This window comes from Manduca sexta, chromosome 9 (genome assembly GCF_014839805.1).
Source record: "Manduca sexta isolate Smith_Timp_Sample1 chromosome 9, JHU_Msex_v1.0, whole genome shotgun sequence".
Lineage (NCBI taxonomy): Eukaryota > Metazoa > Arthropoda > Insecta > Lepidoptera > Sphingidae > Manduca > Manduca sexta.
Genome location: NC_051123.1, coordinates 2,007,876 through 2,030,304, shown reverse-complemented (window position 1 = coordinate 2,030,304; position 22,429 = coordinate 2,007,876). Strand labels below are relative to the sequence as shown.

General features: G+C 37.5%; 2 protein-coding genes across 8 annotated transcripts in view; both read left to right on the top strand.

The window, feature by feature from the left end:
* The window catches only part of LOC115455632 (RILP-like protein homolog), a 40,121-nt gene extending 22,475 nt beyond the window's left edge, over window positions 1-17,646 (top strand). Inside the window, exons 4-9 of one of the 7 annotated variants that reach the window (XM_030184267.2) lie at window positions 12,584-12,658; window positions 13,609-13,707; window positions 14,090-14,271; window positions 14,664-14,789; window positions 16,626-16,731; window positions 17,370-17,571. In XM_030184267.2, coding sequence (XP_030040127.1) covers window positions 12,584-12,658; window positions 13,609-13,707; window positions 14,090-14,271; window positions 14,664-14,789; window positions 16,626-16,704 — 561 coding nt within the window. In that variant the 3' untranslated portion in view covers window positions 16,705-16,731; window positions 17,370-17,571. Of the gene's footprint in view, window positions 1-12,583; window positions 12,659-13,608; window positions 13,708-14,089; window positions 14,272-14,663; window positions 14,790-16,625; window positions 17,115-17,369 lie in introns of those variants that run through there. The other 6 variants (XM_030184270.2, XM_030184269.2, XM_030184266.2 and 3 more) reach the window with 6 other exon arrangements.
* On the top strand, window positions 17,533-20,016 carry LOC115455633. Its single transcript, XM_030184271.2, has one exon. The coding sequence runs from the start codon at window positions 17,603-17,605 to the stop codon at window positions 18,899-18,901; it is 1,299 nt and encodes a 432-aa protein (XP_030040131.2). The 5' UTR covers window positions 17,533-17,602; the 3' UTR covers window positions 18,902-20,016.
* The last annotated feature ends 2,413 nt before the right edge of the window (window positions 20,017-22,429 follow it).

Genomic DNA, 22,429 nt, shown 5'->3' with positions numbered 1-22,429 from the left:
AACTTTGGGAGGACGGATGACGTCATCCTATCAGTCGTGGCAAAATTTCTATCAAGGCAATATAACAATATACTTATAATATGGCGACTGGGAATTTCCGTCTTAAAAATTATAATAATAATAATAATATCAGCCCTGTATTATATACTTGCCCATTGCTGAGCATGGGCCTCCTCTACTACTGAGAGTGATTAGGCCTTAGTCCACCACGCTGGCCTAGTGCGGATTGGTAGACTTCACACACCTTCGAAATTCCTATAGAGAACTTCTCAGATGTGCAGGTTTCCTCACGATGTTTTCCTTCACCGTTAAAGCGAACGATAAATTCACAAAGAATACACACATGATTTTTTTAGAAAAGTCAGAGGTGTGTGCCCTTGGGATTTGAACCTGCGGACATTCGTCTCGGCAGTCCGTTCCACACCCAACTAGGCTATCGTCGCTTAAAAATTACTCAGTCGCAACTCGGGGTCAGGAAGTTGGCGGTGTGATAGCCCCGTGCCTCGGAAATGACGTAAAGCCGTTGGTCCTGCGGCTGATTTTTCTCCGGTCATGTCGGATTTGCCGTGTCACCGGACTATGGGAGTGAAGGAGCAGAGAGTGCAACTATGTATTGCGCACATACTTGTGCACTATATCTCCTGCGTACTTGGCTGATCTCCGTTGATATTGGCCGCTGTGGTCGAAATTCGGTTAGGAAGGATTCATTCATTCACTTACTTAATAAATAATATTATATGTATATATTTGAGATATTTGTTATAGCGTGTTTCTTACTATATTGTGTAATATTTCACATTTAACCCCCAGAACATGATGATGCCAGGCAGTCGGTTCGTAAAAAAATTTAAATCATATCTTTTTCGCATTTCAAAATAGTGTAAACGCGGCACAAGTTTTGCATTTTTATAAAAAAACGAGCTCTTGTCGAGCGTTTGTTTGATATTTAAATTTCGACCTGGATCCGTGAACCGAGAGTGGCACTTCAAAAAACTGCAAACATTTTGGGTGCTCAGTGAAATGTGAAGGGTTGGTGATGGAATCGAGCCGTTATGCTTGAGTGAATTTTTTGCTTAAAATATATAGTATTTAGTTATTTTTATTGCATTGAATGACGAGACAAGCTTGCCGTTCGCCTGATGGTAAGCGATACGACCGCCCATAAACAGTCGAAACACCATTCAACACCTTGAACTACAAGGTATTGTTTGGTATTCCACTGCGCTCGCCATCCTGAGACATGAGATGTCGAGTTTTATTATGTCCAATAGTTACACTGGCTATAATGTTGTGATTATGGATCGGGATGAGATGATTATGGGATTGTGACACTCGGGACTAGGTATTGCTGTTGACGACATAAAATTTTTAATATATTTGGATGATAGTGTAAACCTACGTCATAGGTGTTATATATAGTTTATTTGTTAAGACCGAATATAATACTAAACATGAGTATTACAAAAGCAATATGTTTTGCATATCGTGAGTAATACTATGACTAACAGCCTGTTATAGTATGTTACGTGTCATCTGTCGCTTTAGTCATAACTTCAATAGGTAATGCTGGTATTTCGTATTTAGGAGAATGGCTGAGATTCATTTCATGAAGTAAAAACGTATAAATCGAAAAAAGTTAGTAACTTTAATAAACGTTATAAAAGGCAGAGGCGTAAATAATCTTGCTTATGTTGTTCACTTCAATGACGTTCCATTTATCGTAAGCTTCAAATATTTTCACAAAACGTAAAATCTTTGGAATTTTCATTTCATCAGAAGGTTGGAAATTCCTTTTATTAAATGCAAGAATTTTGGGGTCGTCCATTAATAACGTAATGTTTTTAGTGATTTTTTAACCCCACCTGGTGTTATGTGGTGATGTATTAGACTACCCCCCCCCTACTCAAAATCACGTGCATTTTTTTGGTACAAAGTATATTGAATTTTTTTAGATTAAATCGCGCGATCCACGAAACATAAATACGCGTGATATCTCATTACCCCCCTTCCTTGTGATATTTCGAGATTTTATTTCCGAACCCCATCCCCCCTTTTGAGCCTCACATGATTAATGGAAGACCCTTTTCCGTTTCATATCCACCTAAAAAATAACCTACCGAAATGAACAATATCGTGTTCCGAGACGAGCCCCAGTTAAACGTCTGCCGTGACCTCGGTTTTGTTTAATCTCACCTAATACACCCCGGATTAAGCTAACAACTCGCTTCAAACGTTTAGTGCCGACATTACTCCGAGCGGACTGTACGTTTTCGTACGAAAATTTACGGACAGTCTTAGGACTGTAATGCATTATTAAAAAAATATTTTGATTTCATCAAAAGTTAGTAGGCACGGGTGAAAGTAGATGTATGGAGCGACATAGTCGTGAAATAACGACTAAGCTTCAATAAAGATTTTAAAAAAATTAGTTACTATTTAGACATTAAATATGAACTATTTTTCGGATGTTATCGCGGTTTTAATATTTTAATTTTCTTCCGACATTTCGAAGACTTTGCCTTCGTAGTCACGGGGGGAAGGGGGGGGGGGATAAAATCCGAAAAATAGTTTGATTTTAATGTCTAACATTCGCGTAAATATAAGAAATCATTACACTAATTAAGAGCCGTAAAGTCAGGGGGCCCTATTCCGTCTACGTGGGTATATCCGTCTTTTTGCAATTACAGGCGTTCTATAGGACAGCTTTGACAGCCGTATAGGTAAATAGGGGATTTTTTTTACTCTCTTACCTATACCGCTATTGAAGCTGTCCTGCGAATAGAAACCCCGTAGTTACAAAAAAACGGATTCACCCGTATAGACGGAATAGGGCCCTGTCGTTCACAAACGTAACGTAGCTAAGTGAGGCACAGGCTTTGATAATAAGTTTGTTTCTCAGTGCTCACAGCATGACAAGCATCGCAGTGTAAGCATAGGGATGCTGTGATTGGCTAATATTGAGTTATAATTTTAGTTTAGTTTGTTGTCAACAAAGTCAAAGAAAACTATGAAGTTAACGACACTGCATCGGGGCGCTCTGTGCGTCTTCATAGTATTGTTTGTGAATACGGGTGAAAGTCGTTTATAAGATATGAGTACGATTATTCGTAGTTTTTTGTCGGTCCGATGGCCGGGGTGATTTTGTCGGAATAGGTTCAAAACAATCTAACTCAGGATGCGGTAACTTAGCATTAGTATTTTTCATTCATTTTTAATTTGACATTAGCATTGTTGCGATCTAGTTTTGTTTTACATCCGACGTTAATCTATAGTATTACCTTAATTGTTCCAATCTTTAGTGCAAAGTTAAGTAACAAACAGGTTAAAAAGAAGATTTTCGCGATTATTTTCCGCCACATATCAGCAACATATCATATGTCGATTGTTACCAAGCAAAAGATCCAAATATAGCATACAACATATCCCAACTTTGCCAAAACCGATTCCGACTAGACAACCCTAATTCTTCAAGGCCGCGTAGGCATTTAGTGTCATTCCGTCTGTCTATTAAGCTGTCTGAAGTCTAGACTGTGATAAAATATCGTGTGAGCGGGCCAGCGTGAATGTTTAATGTATTAAAAGCAATGCCTCGGATGGTAAACTTTATTAGAAACGGGGGATGTTTCGTATTTAGAGTGGTTTCTGCCTACGAACGTTGTGTGGGGAATGGGTTTTATGTAATGCTGTTACGCTGAAATATATGCCTACATACATAGTAATACCTCCTGCCATTTTCAGGAGTACGTAGATGAGTTAATAACTTAAATTTTCCCAATTCTTTTGCTAAAATATATACCTACTAGCAATACGTCTATTCCCTTCTCAAGAGTAGGTTGATGTGTTAACACCTTTGCCATATATGTTAAGTCGAGTCCACACTGCCGTTTTTCGATTACAATTCCAACCTACGCTGATACTAAAAAGAAAAAGTCAATAACATCATCATCAGCCCATTGCAGTCCACTGCTGGACATAGGTGTCTCCCAAGGTACGCCATAGAGCCCAGTCTGCTGCTTTATGCATCCAGTCGCTACCGACCTTATTGTGAAAGTCTTCCCGCTATCTTGCCAGAGGGCGTTTCACGCTACGCTCGCCCAGACGCGGTCAATAATATATGCCGAGTTAAATGTCTAAAATAGAGCGCTATTCTCAGTTCGGGTTTGACCGGTAGTGGAAAGTACTAATTCCTCGCAATAATAAGCTCATATGCACGCATCACGTATTTATCCCCGAAGGTAAGGTAGGGTACGCAGAGGCGCAACCAGGGTACCCACTTTTCGCTTAGTGTATTTCGTCCCATGATGTGATAGGGGGCGAGCCTATTGCCGTATCGGTCACAAGAACCAGACTCCGGGCTGATACTGAACGGAAGAACCCAAATATCACTTTGCCCGACCCGAGATTCGAGTCCAGGACCTCAGAGCTCTGCCGTACAGCACATGCAGTACAACTACGCCACCGAGGCAGTCTAAGCACATATAGGTAAAGCAAAAAAGAACGCTTGGTAAAATTAGGTCGTTCGACGATTTTGTTTTTATTTTTTTAGTCGCTCCATTGTTCTAATAACAAGTATATGGTTTGGGTATCGAGAGGTTATTGTTTCGTTACTCGTCCGGGAAAAAATTGCTGACTACTGGAGTAGGATAAGGGTAGGACTATAATGACTTAACGTAAACGATAACTTTGACAACTTGTCACAACGTGTCAATCGAAATCGATAAACTCCTCGTTTGACATTTAAATGTAGGCACCAGAAAGCCTGGACACCCTACCGGACATATTGGAGTGAGATAAGGTTCGGACTGTAATGACTCCAGTTTGAAGTAAACGCTAACTTTGCCAACATGTCACAACATGTCAGACGGAATCAATAAAGTCCCCCGTTTGAAATTTAAATATAGGCACCAGAAAGCTTGTATACTCTACATTAGAGTGAGGCAAGGTTCTGACTATAATGACTTTAATTAAAAGTAAACTCTAAATTTGCCAAGATGTCACAACGTGTCAGACGGAATCGATAAACTCTCCCATTTGACATTTAAATATAGGCACCAGAAGGTGTGGATTCCGCGACGTTTATGCAAACAGTCTTCCTTTCACGCGCCGCCTGCTCAGAACTATGATAATCTCGAGGAAACTCCACCGACGTTGATATATTCGGAATGTTATGATTTATGAGATCGTCGGCGATAGCGTTTATTGAATTTTAAATTGTTTCCAGTTGATTTACGGTTTGAAGTTCGGTGGATTGTGGCTGGCGGGATGACTTGTTCAGTTTTAAACAATTTTATTTTAAGCCTAGCTTTGTATTATATGAAAAGAAAGAATTGCCTAAACTAGTCCCACAGTACATCATACTTGTAAAAAGGTTATATTGGATGTACAAAATGTAATTGTTTGAATAGTTTCTTCCTTATAATTCCAAGTAATAAAACATGTTATATTATTTCCACCAATAAAGCCCTTGCTGGTGGTGGTGGTGCTCATGAACTCATAATTTTCGCAGGTAAAGTTTATATTTAACTAGCTTTTACCTGCGGCTCCGCCCGCGTGATTTTTTTTTTCCCTTGCCTTTGAAAATTACTCCTTCTCAGATAGGTACCGATTATTATTTGTATGGACTATTTAAAACTTCTCTCTCTGTGTATCTATAGATTGGCCTGATACTTCAGTGCTAAAACAAAATCGATAAAGTTTATTCTCGTCTGACATTTATGCCGTGGCGGCCCAATCATGGCCCGAAAGAATATTCATCTTTTTATTTATACTCTAGGAATGAATGCGCAATTAACTAACGCTGTCGCTTATAAAATAACGATAAAATATGTTTAATTTTATCAGACAAATGTTCGTATATTCAATTGTTTGTCATATGGTTTGGATCCCTTCTTAACATGATATTTATATGTAAAAGAAGATATCTCATATCCCTACGTGAGGTTTCATAGTCTTATCAATTTTTCCTCGAAAGAAGAAATGTAATAACTTTATCATAAGACATAAATTTTCTTCACCGTCTGTAGTTTGTCTTAAATATTCATAGAAACAAAAAAATATGATATCCGTGTTTTTGTTGTGTTTTCAATATTTAAATGCAATGTTTTATTTTTCGTAATAGTAGTTTTATGCATATTATTTATTGTGAGTTAGTTACATGACGCACTAAGCAGGTTTTTTTAGTTGTTTATAATACCTTTATCAGTTGATATTGAAATAAAACTATTTGACGGATTTTATCGCGGTTTTTATATAATAATTTCCTTCCGACGTTTCGAAGACTTTGCAGCCTTCATGGTCACGGGGGACTGAGGTGTTGGTCGTCTGAAAAGTCAGTACAATATCCACCTACATTTTACAATAATACAAATTTAAATTATTTTAACCTTTGATGGTCCGATCTATGCAGATTGAGCTCATACTGTCTTGAAGTCTGGCAGCCGGTGTTATGGGTTCCGATTTAATTAAATGTAGAACCTAGGCTTTGCAAAATTTCAACCATCATCCCAATTGAAATTCGGATGTTTTTTAATTTCAATATTCTCGCGAGTTATCTTAGGCAGGTATCTGTGTTCTTTGACAGGGATTTGACTGGAGCCTCCCTCAGAGTGTTCAGCGACTGCAGACTTTGTAGAGCGTCGGTGTTTCACGTCAGCTATATGTTCTTTTACGCGGGTCCCTATATTTCTGTTTGTTTGGTCGATATAAGAGAGGCCACAGTTGCAATATATCTTGTATACCCGGTTCTTGATAGCACAACAGGGGACCGGACTCATTTCTGTTCTTTATTATTATCAAATATTTACGTTATATAAATTATAATACAGGAAGAATCACACGGTCCCCTATTCTTAACAAATCTAATATATAAAGAGCGAAGTACAATCCAAGTCTATCACTTATTTTTTTTTACATAACTAAACAGATAACTAACCTAACACTGCTCGATAGTGATAGTAAACCGTTCTCCATGTATATTAAATGAAAGTAATGAAATACACGATACTGTACATTTTGCGCCCCGAGCGAAGATAGCGTATCACGCTCAGAACATCAATCATTACGAAACGTTCATCTCTTTGTATATAAATTGAGTAGATGTTTCGAATCATTTACAAAATGAATAAATTATGCGTATAAAATATAGCCTTGCTGGTGATAGGATATATTTTATATCCGCCCGGATAGCGAGCACCGTACACAAGGGGTCAAAATCCGCCATAGTCACCTACGTAAGTGTGTCGTGTTTCGGGTTCAGTCTATTTATTATCTAGTTCCAATAATTGTGTCGACTGTCGAGAGATAATCAAACTCATCAGTCCTCATTCTATCGGACCCCACTCCACTTACCATCAGGTGCAGTTGGGTCACCTTTGCCTTGCCCGTATGAAAAAAAAAAGCTCTATCAAGAAAACAAAAAACCGCGTCACGTTATAAGAAAATGTGGAACTAATTTCTTGTACTGACAACGGTTACTTTAAAACGAATAGTCCAAGTTGCCCTTCTTAAATTGGATTATAGTTTTCCTGGTTATACTATACGTAGAAATGTCTTGACAATTGGTTGGCAATGTCCTTCTTTAAATGAGGTTTAAAAAGAGTGCTCACTTTCCAATAGGCAACGGCTTGGCTATGCCTCTGTTTAGTCCATGGACGGCAGATGCTGCTTACCACCAGGCAATAAAAAAAAGCAGCAAACTGAGGTAGCGTCTTAGACTTTTGTCTAATCATAAAAAAAATATTGCCCGGTATTTGTTATCCTGTAGGTAACTTGCTTACGTAATATACAACTCTCATATCTGATCTTTGGACGAGGTAATAAAAACATCTCACAGTTCTTAATTGCGTCAGTTTTTATTGTATGGCGTAAAAGTCTTTGTAGAGACGTTTTAGTTAACGGAAAGCAGAGTGGATTACCTGATGTTAATAATGGCTGGCATTAAACAGTAAATCCCCCATTACTGAAGATATCAAAATGCATTACTGAACTGTATAACAAAAAATTATATCGCCTTCAAAAACCGCTAAAAACCAAAAAATAATTTAACACTATACTGGTTACCAATTTTGGAGTCGGTGTCTAATAAAAATTAAACATTGTTTGCGTAGAATTGTCCATGTAGTACGTACATAATTGCTTGACTGTTGATGCTTGACTTTTAGTCATTAAAATTGCTAGACTAAAAGTCGGTTTAAAAAAAGTATTAGTAGAGCAGAAGTTCGATGTCCATAATTACAGAGGAATTAAAAATTAATTTCCGGATTTTAGAAATATTAGTATAAGTAAAGCAGACGTCTCGACATTACAAAATACAAAAAAAAATATATATATAATAAAAGTTTTATTTATTTACTGGTCCTTATCTAAATAGCTTATTACACAATATTTCGTAACACAGGTCCGTTTATTTTGCATAGAATTATCGCATAATATAAATAATGCAAACAAATATCAATAAGCTTGACCTTGAACTAAAAGACAAATGTCGCATGCATAATATCAGCTGATTTTTTTTTTTCGTTTTTTTTTGTATGTATGGAGGGTAGAGACAAAGAGAATTGTCTAGTGTATGGAAATGTGTCCGAAGAACGTCAAGTTATGGTGGCGCCACGGTAGCAAGTGGGTCAATTTAAAAATAGTACCAACAGTTATTGGCTTGGATATTGAATTAAACATCCGTAATATGCGAGAATCCAAGTAACGGGATGATTTGCTCAAAGCTGTTTGCACGAGGATGGGTCTTCACTAATGCGAGGGTCTACGGCAAAGCTTTAACAAGTTATTTACCCGATAGTCAAAGGAGGGTAAAGTATTTTTTTTTGTGCCACTCGCAATCGCGAATCCCTGGCCAGTCAGGCCACTCCCTAAAGCCACCACGACCGCGCATCCCTGCATCTGTCCCATTATGTGACAGAGTATGACCCTATTACCATAGGCACAAATTTAAATACCGGGCTACATAAACCGCTGGGTCACTATAACAAGGTTCTATGTTAAATTTTAAATTGTACAAATGGAATTGGATATATCTTAAAAAAAAACGGATAAAAGGGATGATTATTATCTTATCTAATTTTTAGAATTTTGTAACATCGAGACAGCAAAATGTGAATCCATCTAAATCAAATTATCATTAGAAACAGTGGTCCTAATTTCTAAGTACCCCGCTTAACACCAAAGAGGCTAGAGATGGCTAAAATCCAGCGCTGGCTGGGTTTTATACCCTCGACAGTAGTTCATCTGAGCCACTTCCTTTTACCATGTTATAGAGGCTTTCTATGTTACTTTGCGTTGTAACATTCTTAATTTTGGCAAAAACATTCATTATTATAAAATTTTGCAATACTGTTATTTTGTTCTGTTATATCCGTGCGATGCCAGAGCGGGCCGCTATGTATTATATACAACGTTCACAGTTTTTCTGTAGTGTATTTAGTATCAGCATTGCACCCATGCGAAGCCGGGGCGGGTCGCTAGTATTATGATATAGCGATATTGTTCGCCCCATGTGGTTTCACAGCGCTATAAACTCCCCCAACATCAGCTATAATTGGCAATAAAACGAGCTGTTGTGCTGAAGCGTTTGATACATGTATTGTAATGTATTTGGCTTGGCAAACGCGAAGTTCTGAATTAGATTTCCAATGGGTTGTAAAATGTTAAGTGATTATGTTTAAGTATTTTAATTTGTGGTCAGTGTTTTTGTTTTATATTTTGTACCTAATCTGAGAAATATGAAATTTATTTATTTAATAAGGTACACGAACAGCATAGAAAACATCGTCAGTAAACAATTGGCTTACTTAACATTCACAAAATAATAGAGGACCGTCCTGTTTGATTTTGTACATTATTCTATATGTAATGGTTAATAATACGAAAAAGAAACCCTCCTGCGAAAACTGCATTAAAATTGGTTAAAAAATGAGCCAGTAATTCATATTTCAAATATTACTACGTGCCGAAGTGGGCGCGAGAATGGGGATATCGCTTCATCTCTTTCTTTCGCAGGCGTCGTAATGCCCGATGACGTCACACGTGGGTATTGCGCCTCTTTTCTGTTTCTCGTTACTTACCCCTTCTACCGAAATTGAAAGACTTATAACTTGTTGATTTTTTACCGGATTTAAATATTTCTTTCTGTGTTATAATTTATGTAAGGTAAATATTTGATAATAATAAAGAACAAAAATGAGTCCGGTCCCCTATTATGAGTATATCTTAAAATTTGTTGTTTGATTTAAACGAATAAAAAAAATTGATTTGCCCTCTTAGAATGTGAAAATGAACACGACACGTGAATTTGTGTCGTTACATTGTGATTCGTCAAGAGACAAAATATGACGCACGTTTCGATCTCTAGACCAATCGTAAACATCATAAACAAACGACACGCACTTTCGTGTCATGTTTATCACATTCAGGGGAGCTGAATATGATTTCTAATCATTGTGGTTTTAAAAAATTCACGGGTGGTGTCTGCAACTGAGGCATGTGTGATGACTTCCTTGTATATAAGTAGTTTTTTACACTATTGAAGTCTTCCAGGCTTACTACCGCGATGGCGCCATTAGTTTTACTTAGTCGAGAGCTTTACTGATGTACTCTCTGATATTGCTTACATACCCTATCTTTGCTGTGAACATATGTTTACAAGAAGTTGGTTATTAGAGCACGTCATATTTTTTTAAACACAAATTAATTACTAACTTAACCTTTTGTTTAAAAGTCGTCATTATCTTATATCTAAACAAGTTCTAGCAAAAAAACGAACTATACACTTTAGATAAACCAACAAACAAACATTATAATCATTCTTAAGGTGATCGCAAACAGCCGGTTTGTTTTTATTTTACTTTGTTTGGAAACTACAGAAAAATACGAGCAATACATTAATGACGGTGCTTCTACTAAATGATGCGCAAATAAGGCGTACAGTAGTCGCCATTCTGTCGCTGGTCGTATACCTTCTCCATATTATCTGTTTAGCGGCGCAAAGGTTGACGCCGCTGTAGAGGAACAGATGGTTGCGTTGCTCTATGGAAGGGGAAGATTCCCAGTCAGGCAAATGTTGCGCCTGACCGGCCGCGGCCGCTTCGACGTTTCCTATTCGGACGTGGTATATAAGTAGTGCGTCGCTCAAATTTTGCAATCGCAATCCAGAATCATCTATCGCAATCTTGTATATCCGGTTCCCACAGGCCGGCATAATTGTGTCGACTGTCGAGAGGTAATCATCTCTCGTCAGTCGACATTCTACGTGACTCTACTCCATTTACGATCCATTGCAATGGGGTCACTTTGCTGTGCACGTATAAAAAAGGTTTGTTGTGTTGAAGGTGATTATTGTTATTTCTTAAATATTTATGCCATGCTTTTAACTTCATGTTCTTGTTAAAATGAATAATCAAAAGTCTAAGGAGGCGTCCTGACTTAAATACCCAGTGATTTAACTTATCACTGTTTTATTATTTTCTTATAACACTAATAAGAGGTTTACCATTTATAAAGATGTTCATTGTTAAGACTTTAAAAACAACTTTTCAACCTCATTTTACATGAAAAATCAACACTGTTTGTCATTTGAAATTCGAGAACAATCTAAAAACTACAGATAGTGGAAATGATACAAACATGACGCGATAAACAACACAATTCGGTAAACATGAAAAAGAAAGAAAGGTCACGAACGATAAGCAAAGGTATTGTGTTATATCAAGGATTTCAAATATATTTGCAGGGGAATCTTACTGGATTCTATGAGGTGGTGTTTAAGATGATTTTGGGATTTCCAAAATTACGCTAACATTTCAAACTTAATATCAGAATTAGGTTGAAAGGTTAGTGAATTCACCAATTCTCAAAATCTAGAGAATTGTGTGTAGTTTTCATTTTTAACTTGTGTAGGAGACGTTGAATTTGACTTTTCTTTTTCGGAAAGAGTTCGCTATAGGGTTTTATCAATGCAATTTACAATGTAAACCAAGGTATTCTTGGTTTCAGTATTAAATTTGTTTATTTTAATAGGTCACCTGTTTTCTTTTTAATTTCCACTTATAATTTGGATGTTTGTGGCTAGAGTGAAGTGTAGATCTTCTTAGGTAACTCAATTGGTTGCTCCTTCTACGCTGTAAAAATAATAATTTAATTCATATCGATTTTATTTGTTCCGTAATTCTGAACTCTACATTTATCTTCAAAATTATGCAAAATTTAGATAACACAAAAAACTTTATTGTGTTTATTTACATTGTCAGCAAGGTCAATCGAAAAAGACACATATAATCTCGATGTAATCCCATAAAATTCTTTAAATAACAAGCTAACATGTTTTTTAGTACCATACTCTCAATGTTCTAGAATCTAGATTATCTCAAGTATATCTGAAAGCATCACAAGACTTGTAGAATAATCTTATCGTTCCGGTCCAAATATATCTAAACACTATCTTCATTTTTTACGTTCCAAATATGTTGTCAAATAGCAGAGTGTTAGTCACGTGTTTTATGAAATTGTGTGTGAAATACACATATAATAAGTGTTTGATGAATGGTTGTTTGAAATGGCAATTTTGGATACGTTGCAGTTGACGAATCAGGTGGAAAAGTTGGCGCAAGTGAGCCGAGACCTCAGGCGGAAGCACAAGCAGCTGCAAAATCAGGTATGTTGTTTGTTTTTTGAAATTGGGATGACTGTTGCTGTATGATGCTATTAAACTTGAGAGAAGAGTCGAAACTAGTTAAATTGGGGCAGCAGATGTAGGTATTGAAGTGTTTAATTTCATTTATGAATAAGTCAAGTATGAAACAGCAAACAAAAAATAGGTAAATTACTAATTTAATTAAAATGTTCCTTAAATTTAAAAGAAAAATATATGAATCTGTAATTATTCAAGATCATTGCTAGAAATTTGTTTCTTCTTATCTCCTTTACGGCATTTTATATATTCACATTATTTTCCATTAAATATGAAAGCAATCATAAACATCCATAGCAAGTGAGAAATGTTTTTCCGCTAGTAATCAGTATGTCAGCTGCTAAACTTTCAAATGCATATCAAATTCATAACTTTTGCCAGCCAGTGTGTCGCTGAGGGAATATAGTATGTAAAGTTGGTTCGGTTTTGTGATTACCGCGAGATATAAATTTTGCAAGCTTTTTGTCGCCTCTAAGAACCATTTCAGAGTTAGTTGGAAAGGGTGCAACACACGTTCAGCCAACTGCAGTTTTGTTAGTAATGCCTTAACATTAGCTCAGTTTTTGTCAGTTGAACTTTTGTTCTTGAGCATGTGCGGCACAGAAACAGAAATAAGACATCTGATTATATTTCTAATTGTATCTTCTTTTTTCTAACTAGGACTTGCTCAGTAGTTCCTTTGTCTGAAAAACCTTTTCCAGAAAGTTCTAATTGTGTACTTTTCTGTTCAAAATTAGCCTATTGTTAATAAGGACATGGTCTATCAACGATCTAAATATTCATCCGCCTCCAATGGTTTCTAGGTTTACTTCTAACAAACATCTCCACAAACATTCTCATTCATATTAGTGGTATCTAGTTAAAGAAGTAGCCCGTAATCCTTACGCTAGTTTTCCATTCACGTCTTATTTCAGATGCGCTTAATATGCGAAGAGAGGTCTGAGCTGACGGCCATCGTACAGTCGCAGCAACGGGACATCACCGCGCTGCAGCAGGCCGACGCACAGAACAAGGTTCGAATCAAGGCCTAGGAAATACTATATATACACTACGAGACATCACCAATTTTTTTACTGGTTTGCTTGGCTCAAACGGACTTTACCGTAGATTAAAGCTCAAAATATAGTACCGATACCAAAGCTAACTTAAGTAGAAACATACAGAAAAATAACTTTATTGTGTACTCTTACGTTCAATTCCTATACTATACACGATCCTAACCGCTACCGTCGGATCTGTAGCAAAAATGGACCAATTAGAGTAAAGTTTGTTTGACACCCTTACAAATCTTATTATGATTGGTTTATTTCTATCATTGATCAGCTGTTTGAGATCAGAATCAATGAAATCGACATAAGATATTTGGGTGTCATCTCCGTCAATTTCGCCTTCCAGAAGTGCGCATCATGCGGCGCGGCGTCCCCCGAGGGGCTGGACGACGAGGAGCAGTCGAGCCGGCCCACGTTCAGCGTGCGCGAGCTGCGCGCCATACTGCACGAGCGGAACGAGCTGAAGCTCAAGTTGAACCGCGCCGAGGAGCAGCTGCAGGCGTTGCAGGTCGAGCCACAGCCGGACAGGTGACGCCACATTTAGTTATCTACTGATACCTACTAGATCTGGCCACTGTTAGGAAACGGTTTCAGCTGAGCGATAAGTGTCCCTAGGGGCAGAGGTGGATGGTTTACTAATTCATTCAGCAATACCTACTTGCAGCTGGATCCTGGAAGGATCCTAAACGTTTTATCCTAATGAGGATCATTAATTAGAACGTGGCTATCATACAGCTTTGGTTTGCGATATATTAGTTTAGTTTTGGCTCTCAAAGTCTATCTCTTCAGTGGTTCGGAAAGAACAGTTAGCCCAACTCTTCAGTCGCCTCTGGATTTGGAGGGCTCCTTATGCACAAACCACTGAATTCAATACTATAAACAGACTACAATTTTGCTAAGTCAACACTCATCAATTACAGCAGTTCGGACACGTCGCCGTCAGTGAGTACGAAGGCGGTTGAGGACGACGAACCGCCGGTCCAGGGACCACTCCCGGCAGAACCGGACGACGCGCCGTGGAAACGTAACAGCGGAATCAGGAAGTTGTGAGTATCGATATAGAGTTTATATTCGAATGTCGTCTGGCATGTTTTCATTCGTGAACGAGGGAATGAGTGAATGGGTGATGAAAGTTATGATCGAGGCTGAGTTTTTGCTGATGCGTAGATGATAGCTCTCATCGGCCTAAGAAAGTTTTTTCGTATATTTTACAGAGACAGTATAGACGTGTGTAAAAAGTAGGGTAAAATGGCATTAGATATTACGCTCTACTTTGTCATCTACGCCTTAGCATAGCCTTACTTTTTGCTCTGTACCAAATCGAATGTTTGTATGTTGTAATGAATGAGTGAACGATATGTCAGAATTGAATGAATGGATCTTGTGTATATAAATATGTTTCTCGTTTCTCGCACTATTTATTTAATGCACTTGATTTATGTAATATTTTTAAGCGAATATATTCCTTTTGGTGGATGGGATATGGAGCACATTGCACGATTTTATATATTTTCATAATCTATGGGTGACGGGGTAGATTTTGGAATGAGGATGTTTCTTTTATTTTCTATTAATCTTTCATTTATTAGTGTATGTTTTTGGGTATAATTTAATTAGTTTATCGGTTTTATATGTATAGTCACAACAAGCTAATATTGTTCGTGATTTTTTTCTCCTAATAACAAACACAGTACAGAATGACATACTTCGGTGTTGTCCCACACTTAATCTACAGCTTTTATTTGGTTCTGGTACATTTTTCTTTTATTTTTTTTTGTTTTTTTTTATGTTTACGGGTCTTGGGACGGTTTCACGGAAAAAACTAAGCTGAGCATAGACTGATACGAGATTTGAAAAGCGTCGCAATTTGAAGGCATGATTTTCAAATCTCGCACCAGTGTGAACTGGGCTTTATTTTTGCAGTGAAAGCGCCCCCGAGTGACGCATGATGTAACATTAAGCTAGGTACATAAATAACAATTGGTTGGCTAAAATTTGTTTTTCAAAATTGTTTTGTATTTTTAGGTGTGTGTTTATAATGTAATTGGAAAATGAGACCAGGGCCGAAAGAGATCACGCACACGAACGGAATCGTCGCCTCACGGCACGAAGGCACGGTATTGCATGGAAAATGTGATACACTTCATGTTATGACGCTTTTTTATGCTTCACCTGTCCTAATCCTTATATCCTCGTTTTTTTATATTTTTTTTTAGGTTTTTTCAACGTGTTTATTTATTGTTTTTTTTTTGTTCTTTATTTTTTTTTTGTTACATTTTGTCCGTGACAATGTATCATACAAGAAATCATTTATAAATATTTCATTTTGGAATCATTTTTATATTTGCAAGTTATACGAATTACAGTATTGTCTGAAAATATTTTATTGTGTTCATTGTTACATAAATCACCATATTCATAGCCATCAATGGAAAAAACGACGCCAAAAGAAAAAAATGAAGAAGAATTAAGGAATTGAAAAGAAAGTTGTAACATCAATATTGCTTTTTTTTTGCAATTTTTTATATGTGCCTTTATGAACATGATTTATTTATTTAATATATTGTTAACATCAAGAGGAATCCTTAAATTTCATTTTTAGTTGTCTAAATTAATAAAATATCTTTTTTTTTTTTATTTGAATCGTATTGCCCACTGATGACATATTTTTTTTTAAAACCATTTTTTTTATCCCTTATATATATTATTATAAACATAAATTCATGTAAAGTTAAATTTTACTGTGGGTAATATTTTTTAACTTAGCAAATACCAAAAAAAAATTACTTTATTATAAAATTGTCACCCCCCATCTCACCCCATTCGCTGCCCGCGAACCTTCCCGGCTATAACCCGTCAGTACATGTTGAGTGGCGCGGCAGGTTCCTGCTGGCGCTGTCGTCCCGCGAGGCGTCGCGCCGCTCGCCGCCGCCGCGGATCTCTTTCGGCCCTTGGTACTGATGAGGATGCAGGTATTGAAGGCGCTCGGTATGTACGTCCCCTACAGGGCTGGGTTGATTGAGGGCCACGTTTAACCCCCTACTGGGTTGTGGCCGGCTGTTAAGGGAGGATTTTTTTAAAATTAAATGTTTGGCTTGTTTAGCTGAGGTAATTGTATTTTTTTTTTGATTCTGGATAATCTGTGGGAGGGATACTTAATGCTAAAACATATCCATTCGCGTCATGCTAGTGAATATTCAATATGGCTACCGACCATAAAACAAAATGTCTATAACTTGTCGAGCTGCATCATTCAAATAACCAGATTCCGTCTGCGATAACAACTAACCTCCATCACTTTTGACCCTGGCCGTTTTAGGGTAGAGCGAGATTGCTTTTCAGATCGTTTTGGTGTATTTTTTTTTTATATATAAAAAAACTTGGCATTTCAACATTATGAAGTAGGTCGTCGGTCTTCTGTCGCACGATGTAATAAACATTTTTTTTTATTATTTTGTTGTTACATCGAAAAGTGTATTAAATTAATTCTCAGACTGAAAATCGGCGAAAATCATAATGTTGCGCATCCCTACGGTATGGTTAAAGATCATGTCAGACTCTATGGCTCTACCCCAGGGTCGATAAACCGTTTGTAATTTGCTAATTATTTCCCATTTGCTCAACAGTTTTCGCAAGCTCTTTGCTGAGTCTGATATCTCCGTGGGCGGATTCCAACGCCGCTCGCTGTCGACGCTCGGCGCTAAAGTATGCACGACCGGTGGCGCCCCCGCCGCCCCCGCTCCCGCCCCGTAGGCACTCCGACCCCGACACGCAGCCCGCCAAGGACGCCGCCCGCCGCTACTCTGACATCAAGAACCCCACGTCCAGAATAGACCTCAGGCAAGAGCTCCAGAACTTGATGAGCAACAGGGAAGTCGACAAATGGCTCGGCGACAAGTTCGAGGAGAAAGAAGAGATAGACTACCAAGGTATGTTCGCTCACGATGTGCCCCTACAGAGGTCACTGTCGCTCGACGGAGGTATGGATATCTTCAAACATCTCCAGGCTATAGGGTCCAAATGGTCGATAAGTAGTGATGGATCGGTCTGGACCGTACACTCCGAAGAGCGACTCTTCTTCGAGCAGTACAAGAGTCTGGAGGATATCCCAGCTTCTCAGATTAGAATGAAAAGCAGACGCGCATCCTCGGAGGTCGATAGCGTGACGGCCGGCAGGTGCCAAGCGCTAATGGTGTTAAGAGATAGCTATAAAGGCGTGGACGCAGGCGGGTCGCAAATAAAGAAATTGCAAAGATGCTACACGGTTTCTGGTTCGTTCGAAACTTTCAAGGAGGCTATGAAGAAATCCGGAGAGAGTTTATCGGGCAGCGTGTCGCCGCTCGGTAGGATCGCGAGCGGTTCCAAAGTCCATGGCGGGGTCAGCCCCCAACGGCCTCTACGGAGGAGTTTTTCACTAAGGGACGCGGCGGAACATTTTGAGGTACAATATGCACTAAACGATGACGACGGTGACTACCTCGAGATTAGGGTGCCGTCCTACAGAAACATATCGATAGAGACGAAGGGACTAAACAGGGATGTAGAACACGCGAGTACGCGGCAGAGAAAGGTCGGCGTGTTCGACTCCTCGTTCCAAGGGATCAAGAGAGAACCCAGTTTGAGAAAAGAGGTTATGATAAAGAATGTAGAATGCACAAGCTGCGAGAATGTATCGATACAACGAGGCCTGATTTCGCGCAGCGGTTCGTCCTCCAAAATCGATATGGCAGAGAGAACTCGGATAGTTTTGAGAAGAAACGTTTCCTCGCGAAGCATCAAGCAAACGTTTTCGTCCGGCGGGCCAGGCGTGAGGGATATAATGGTGCCTAAAATCGTCATATCGGACGTCGATACTCCTATACACGGCGGTGTTGCCAAAATAATGAACGTGATACCCACGAACACTTCCAATTCGGTAGAAATAAGTAGAATTTGTGATTGTCAGATTTGTATGGACGATGCTGTGGTTAAAAAATGTTTCGTGCGTAGAATGTTCGGCAAATTGTTGGTTAAGATCATTACTTGTAGGGATTATGGTAGGAAATTGACGTATTGGGACGAGAATAATAATTTTAACGAGAACGAAATGTACAAGTGTATTATGAATATATTGAAGTTAATGCTTGGTCTGTGGTTGCGACATTTAGATCACAATTAGTTATGCACGTTTTGATAGATTAGTATAACGCAGAATGAAGGTACATACAGTCTAGCGATGGTATTTGTACGGTTACTGGGCGAGAAAGCCACGGTAACCACTTCAGTAACTTTATAACATCAGTGTTACTCAAGTGAGCAAGAATCTTGACCGGACAAGAAAGGCTTGGTAACCACCCGAGCAACTGCACCGTCAACGTTACTCAAGTGAGCAAAACCATACGCAATGACGTCACTGTATGCATCTTTATACTGTCAATAGGTTATGTTGGAATAGGTCTCGATGCGATAGTTTGGAGATATTTAGACCAGTTCGCGGCGAGCGTTGCGCCGTATCCGGAACATTAGTGAATTATTTGAGTGCTATTTTTTAAATTATAGTTGACTGTCACTTTTTGTACCTTGCGCCCTAAGTAGACATTTTAGTTCCATATGAAAAAAAAAGTAAATACACTGTTATATATTTGAAACGAAGCTGGGTGAAAGCAAGTCGGTGGATAAAGTGAGAAAGAGAAATGAAAGTGTGAAAGTATTAGAGAAAATTTTGAGTATGAAATTTTTTCCTTTGGAACTAAAATGTCGCTGTAGGGTTGTTTCCTCGTGTATATGTTTGTGTGTTTGTTCATAACGATTTCACCTCACTCTTTATGTCAATTTCCTATACTCTTACTACTTAATACGATAATTATTAAAATTTACACCTTCACAAAAAGTGCTCGAAAAAAGTCGAAACTACAATCATCGTGAATAAACGATTTTAAAAACATTTTATATAAATGACATCGGATTTATGTTTGATACGTTTATATTGTCAATACTCAGAGAGTAATCAAATAAATTAATTAAAATTTTATCGATATCCTTCAAAGCGAGTGCCATTTAAAAACATTCAATAGAAAAAATGTTTACCAAAATGAAATTACGCAATATAAAATGGCCAATTTTCGTTTTTAACAAGGCCTAATTCCAATGATTTTTATCAAAATGACTTATCGATGTTTTAAAAGCTTTATTCTAAAAGTATTTACGTTACCAAATACTACTTAACACTTTAATTATTGCACTTGGACAATAATATCAGAAACACCTTGACAAATCGATTTAGAATATACGAAAGATCAACGATAGTATAAAAGTCTAGGATAATAATTTAATCCGTTAAATCACATAGTATTGTTGAGGATTTTTCACCTAATATTATCACTTGATGTTAATTCATGAAACATCGGAATGTTTGCCGGCAAACATGACAGCTACATGACATTTACGTGTGTCACGGGAATATAACCTTATATACTGCATAATAAGGTTATTTTTCCGTGACACGCGTAATGCTGCGTAGCTGCCATGTTTGCCGGCAAACATTCCGATGCTTTAAGTGGCCGATACTGCAGACTCTGCCCAGTGATTGTTGCTATTAATGAGTAACGTAGTGTCAATCCGGCTGTAAGGACCAAAGTAACTTTGGAAAAAACGTAAAAACATGCAAATATCAGCTTTGGTGCATTTTAGATGATTTAGTTTGACAAGTATCAAAATTTATTGATCTTAGAATTTTCCTTTGTTTACATTTTAATCAAAGTTAGTTGGTTCAAAGGAATCTTTCTATGGTAAATATGGCAAATATACTGGTACAGTGGTACGCAATTTGGGATTTTTGGCCTTTTTTCTATTAACTAATTGTCAATCAGCTTAAACACAGATTTCAATCAAAAATTAACCTTACGTTTTGTAACATACAGTTGATATTAGGATAACCAAATATTGTGCACGCGTCGTCTAAATCTTTCTACAAATAAAAATTATCCTTGTGTTTATCACACACGGTATATATTAGAATAACGGAAAACTAAATTTACCGTGTTTTAAATTTCTTGATATTTTATTATAAATCAGTGTTGCAATTGTTATTGGGCCGTCCGCTGCATTCATACTTTGACCCTAAGATCTTAGTGTCATCCATCTTGTTAATTAAATTAGTGACCCGTCAGACAAGATGTGACAAGCGCTTAAGGGAGTTATTACATAGTTATTGCTCTTAGATAGCAAATTATTGAAAATATTATACAGTATGATATACACTTTATTACAATAAAATGGATGTATCTATATAAGACACTGACCTGGTGGCGTAGTATATATGAGGCTTCAAATTTGACTCCCAGGTAGGGAAGTGATATCAGATTTTACTGTTACACGAATTTGATAGTGTCCGGTAAATGGCAATATTCCCCTTTAACGTAGCACCTAACAGCTAGCGAATACGTGTCAATCTGCCTATCCCAGAATAATCAAAAGACGTGGTAGTAGATAGCTTAATGACGCCTATCTGAAGTTAATCAAAGGCTGTACCCAACATTGTTAATCGTTAAAATCAATAGAAAAACCTTTCAAATTAAGTGACTATAATAGGGATAACTCACTAAAGGATTACGAACTGATCAGAATGACCACTGGAAGAGGCTGAGACATTAAGGATGAGCATATTAAAAACTGTCCGTTTACATTATTCCTCAACACGCGGGCCGGGAAGTATGAAATAATCTATATCTTTGCTACTTATTTATTAAATTAAATTAAGACGCAAAACAGATAACAATCAAAACTATAGAAAATTATAAAATATACAAGCATAAAAACTAGAATGTATTATCGTTATTACGTCTCTATCCTTGAGGTTATAACGCCTCCTTAGTTCATTATTCTGTCTCCCGCTTTGCTATGGAAGTGGACAATTAATATTTCCAACACCCTATCTTTGTATTCGATTAATTTCGTTGCGGGATAATAACATTAGTTTTCCCTGAGACTCGCCGAGCTTCACTGCTCGGTGTCATAGCGTGCCACTGCTGATCCTTACAGAAGTTGTAGTGGGTGCGAGGGCAGGAAAGTCTCTTTATTATCCTTATTGCCATAATTCCCAAGTTGCGTACTCAAGAATTGGTAAAGCCAAGTGCCTAAACACGAGAAACTGTTAAACATTTTTGTAGTATTAAGTGCTATTTATATAAATAAAGAGCGGTATATCGCGAGCTGTTTACTCGCTCGCTGTTTTAGTTTAAGGTATTGCTTCATTCCGAATATTTTTAGTATTATCATTATTTTATTTCTAGTCACAGTGATACTGGGTACTAGATTTAGTAACGTTGGCAAAATTGTTAGTGAAAGTCTAATTTTTTTTAACAATTTTGTCTGACCATACCCCGGTTGTTGAAAGTTTTGGTGGGTTTCTGGGAACACTAAGCACATTATAATTCTTGCATTTTTTTGCGGACCATACGGTTTTTCACTTAGTTTAATAATGTAAAGACAATTGGTATCATTATTGTAATTTATAAATTGACTGTGTTATGATAATTATATGTTTATATCATGTGTGTGTGAGTTTTATTTAGATTGATGACTTATAGCGGGAATTCAAATCATTTTCTAGAGATTGAACTTTATAGTTTAGTCGTTAAGGTTTTTAATGAATATTCCTTTCCAATACCCTACTATTGACATCCTCCCTTTCTCCTTCAGTTTCGGT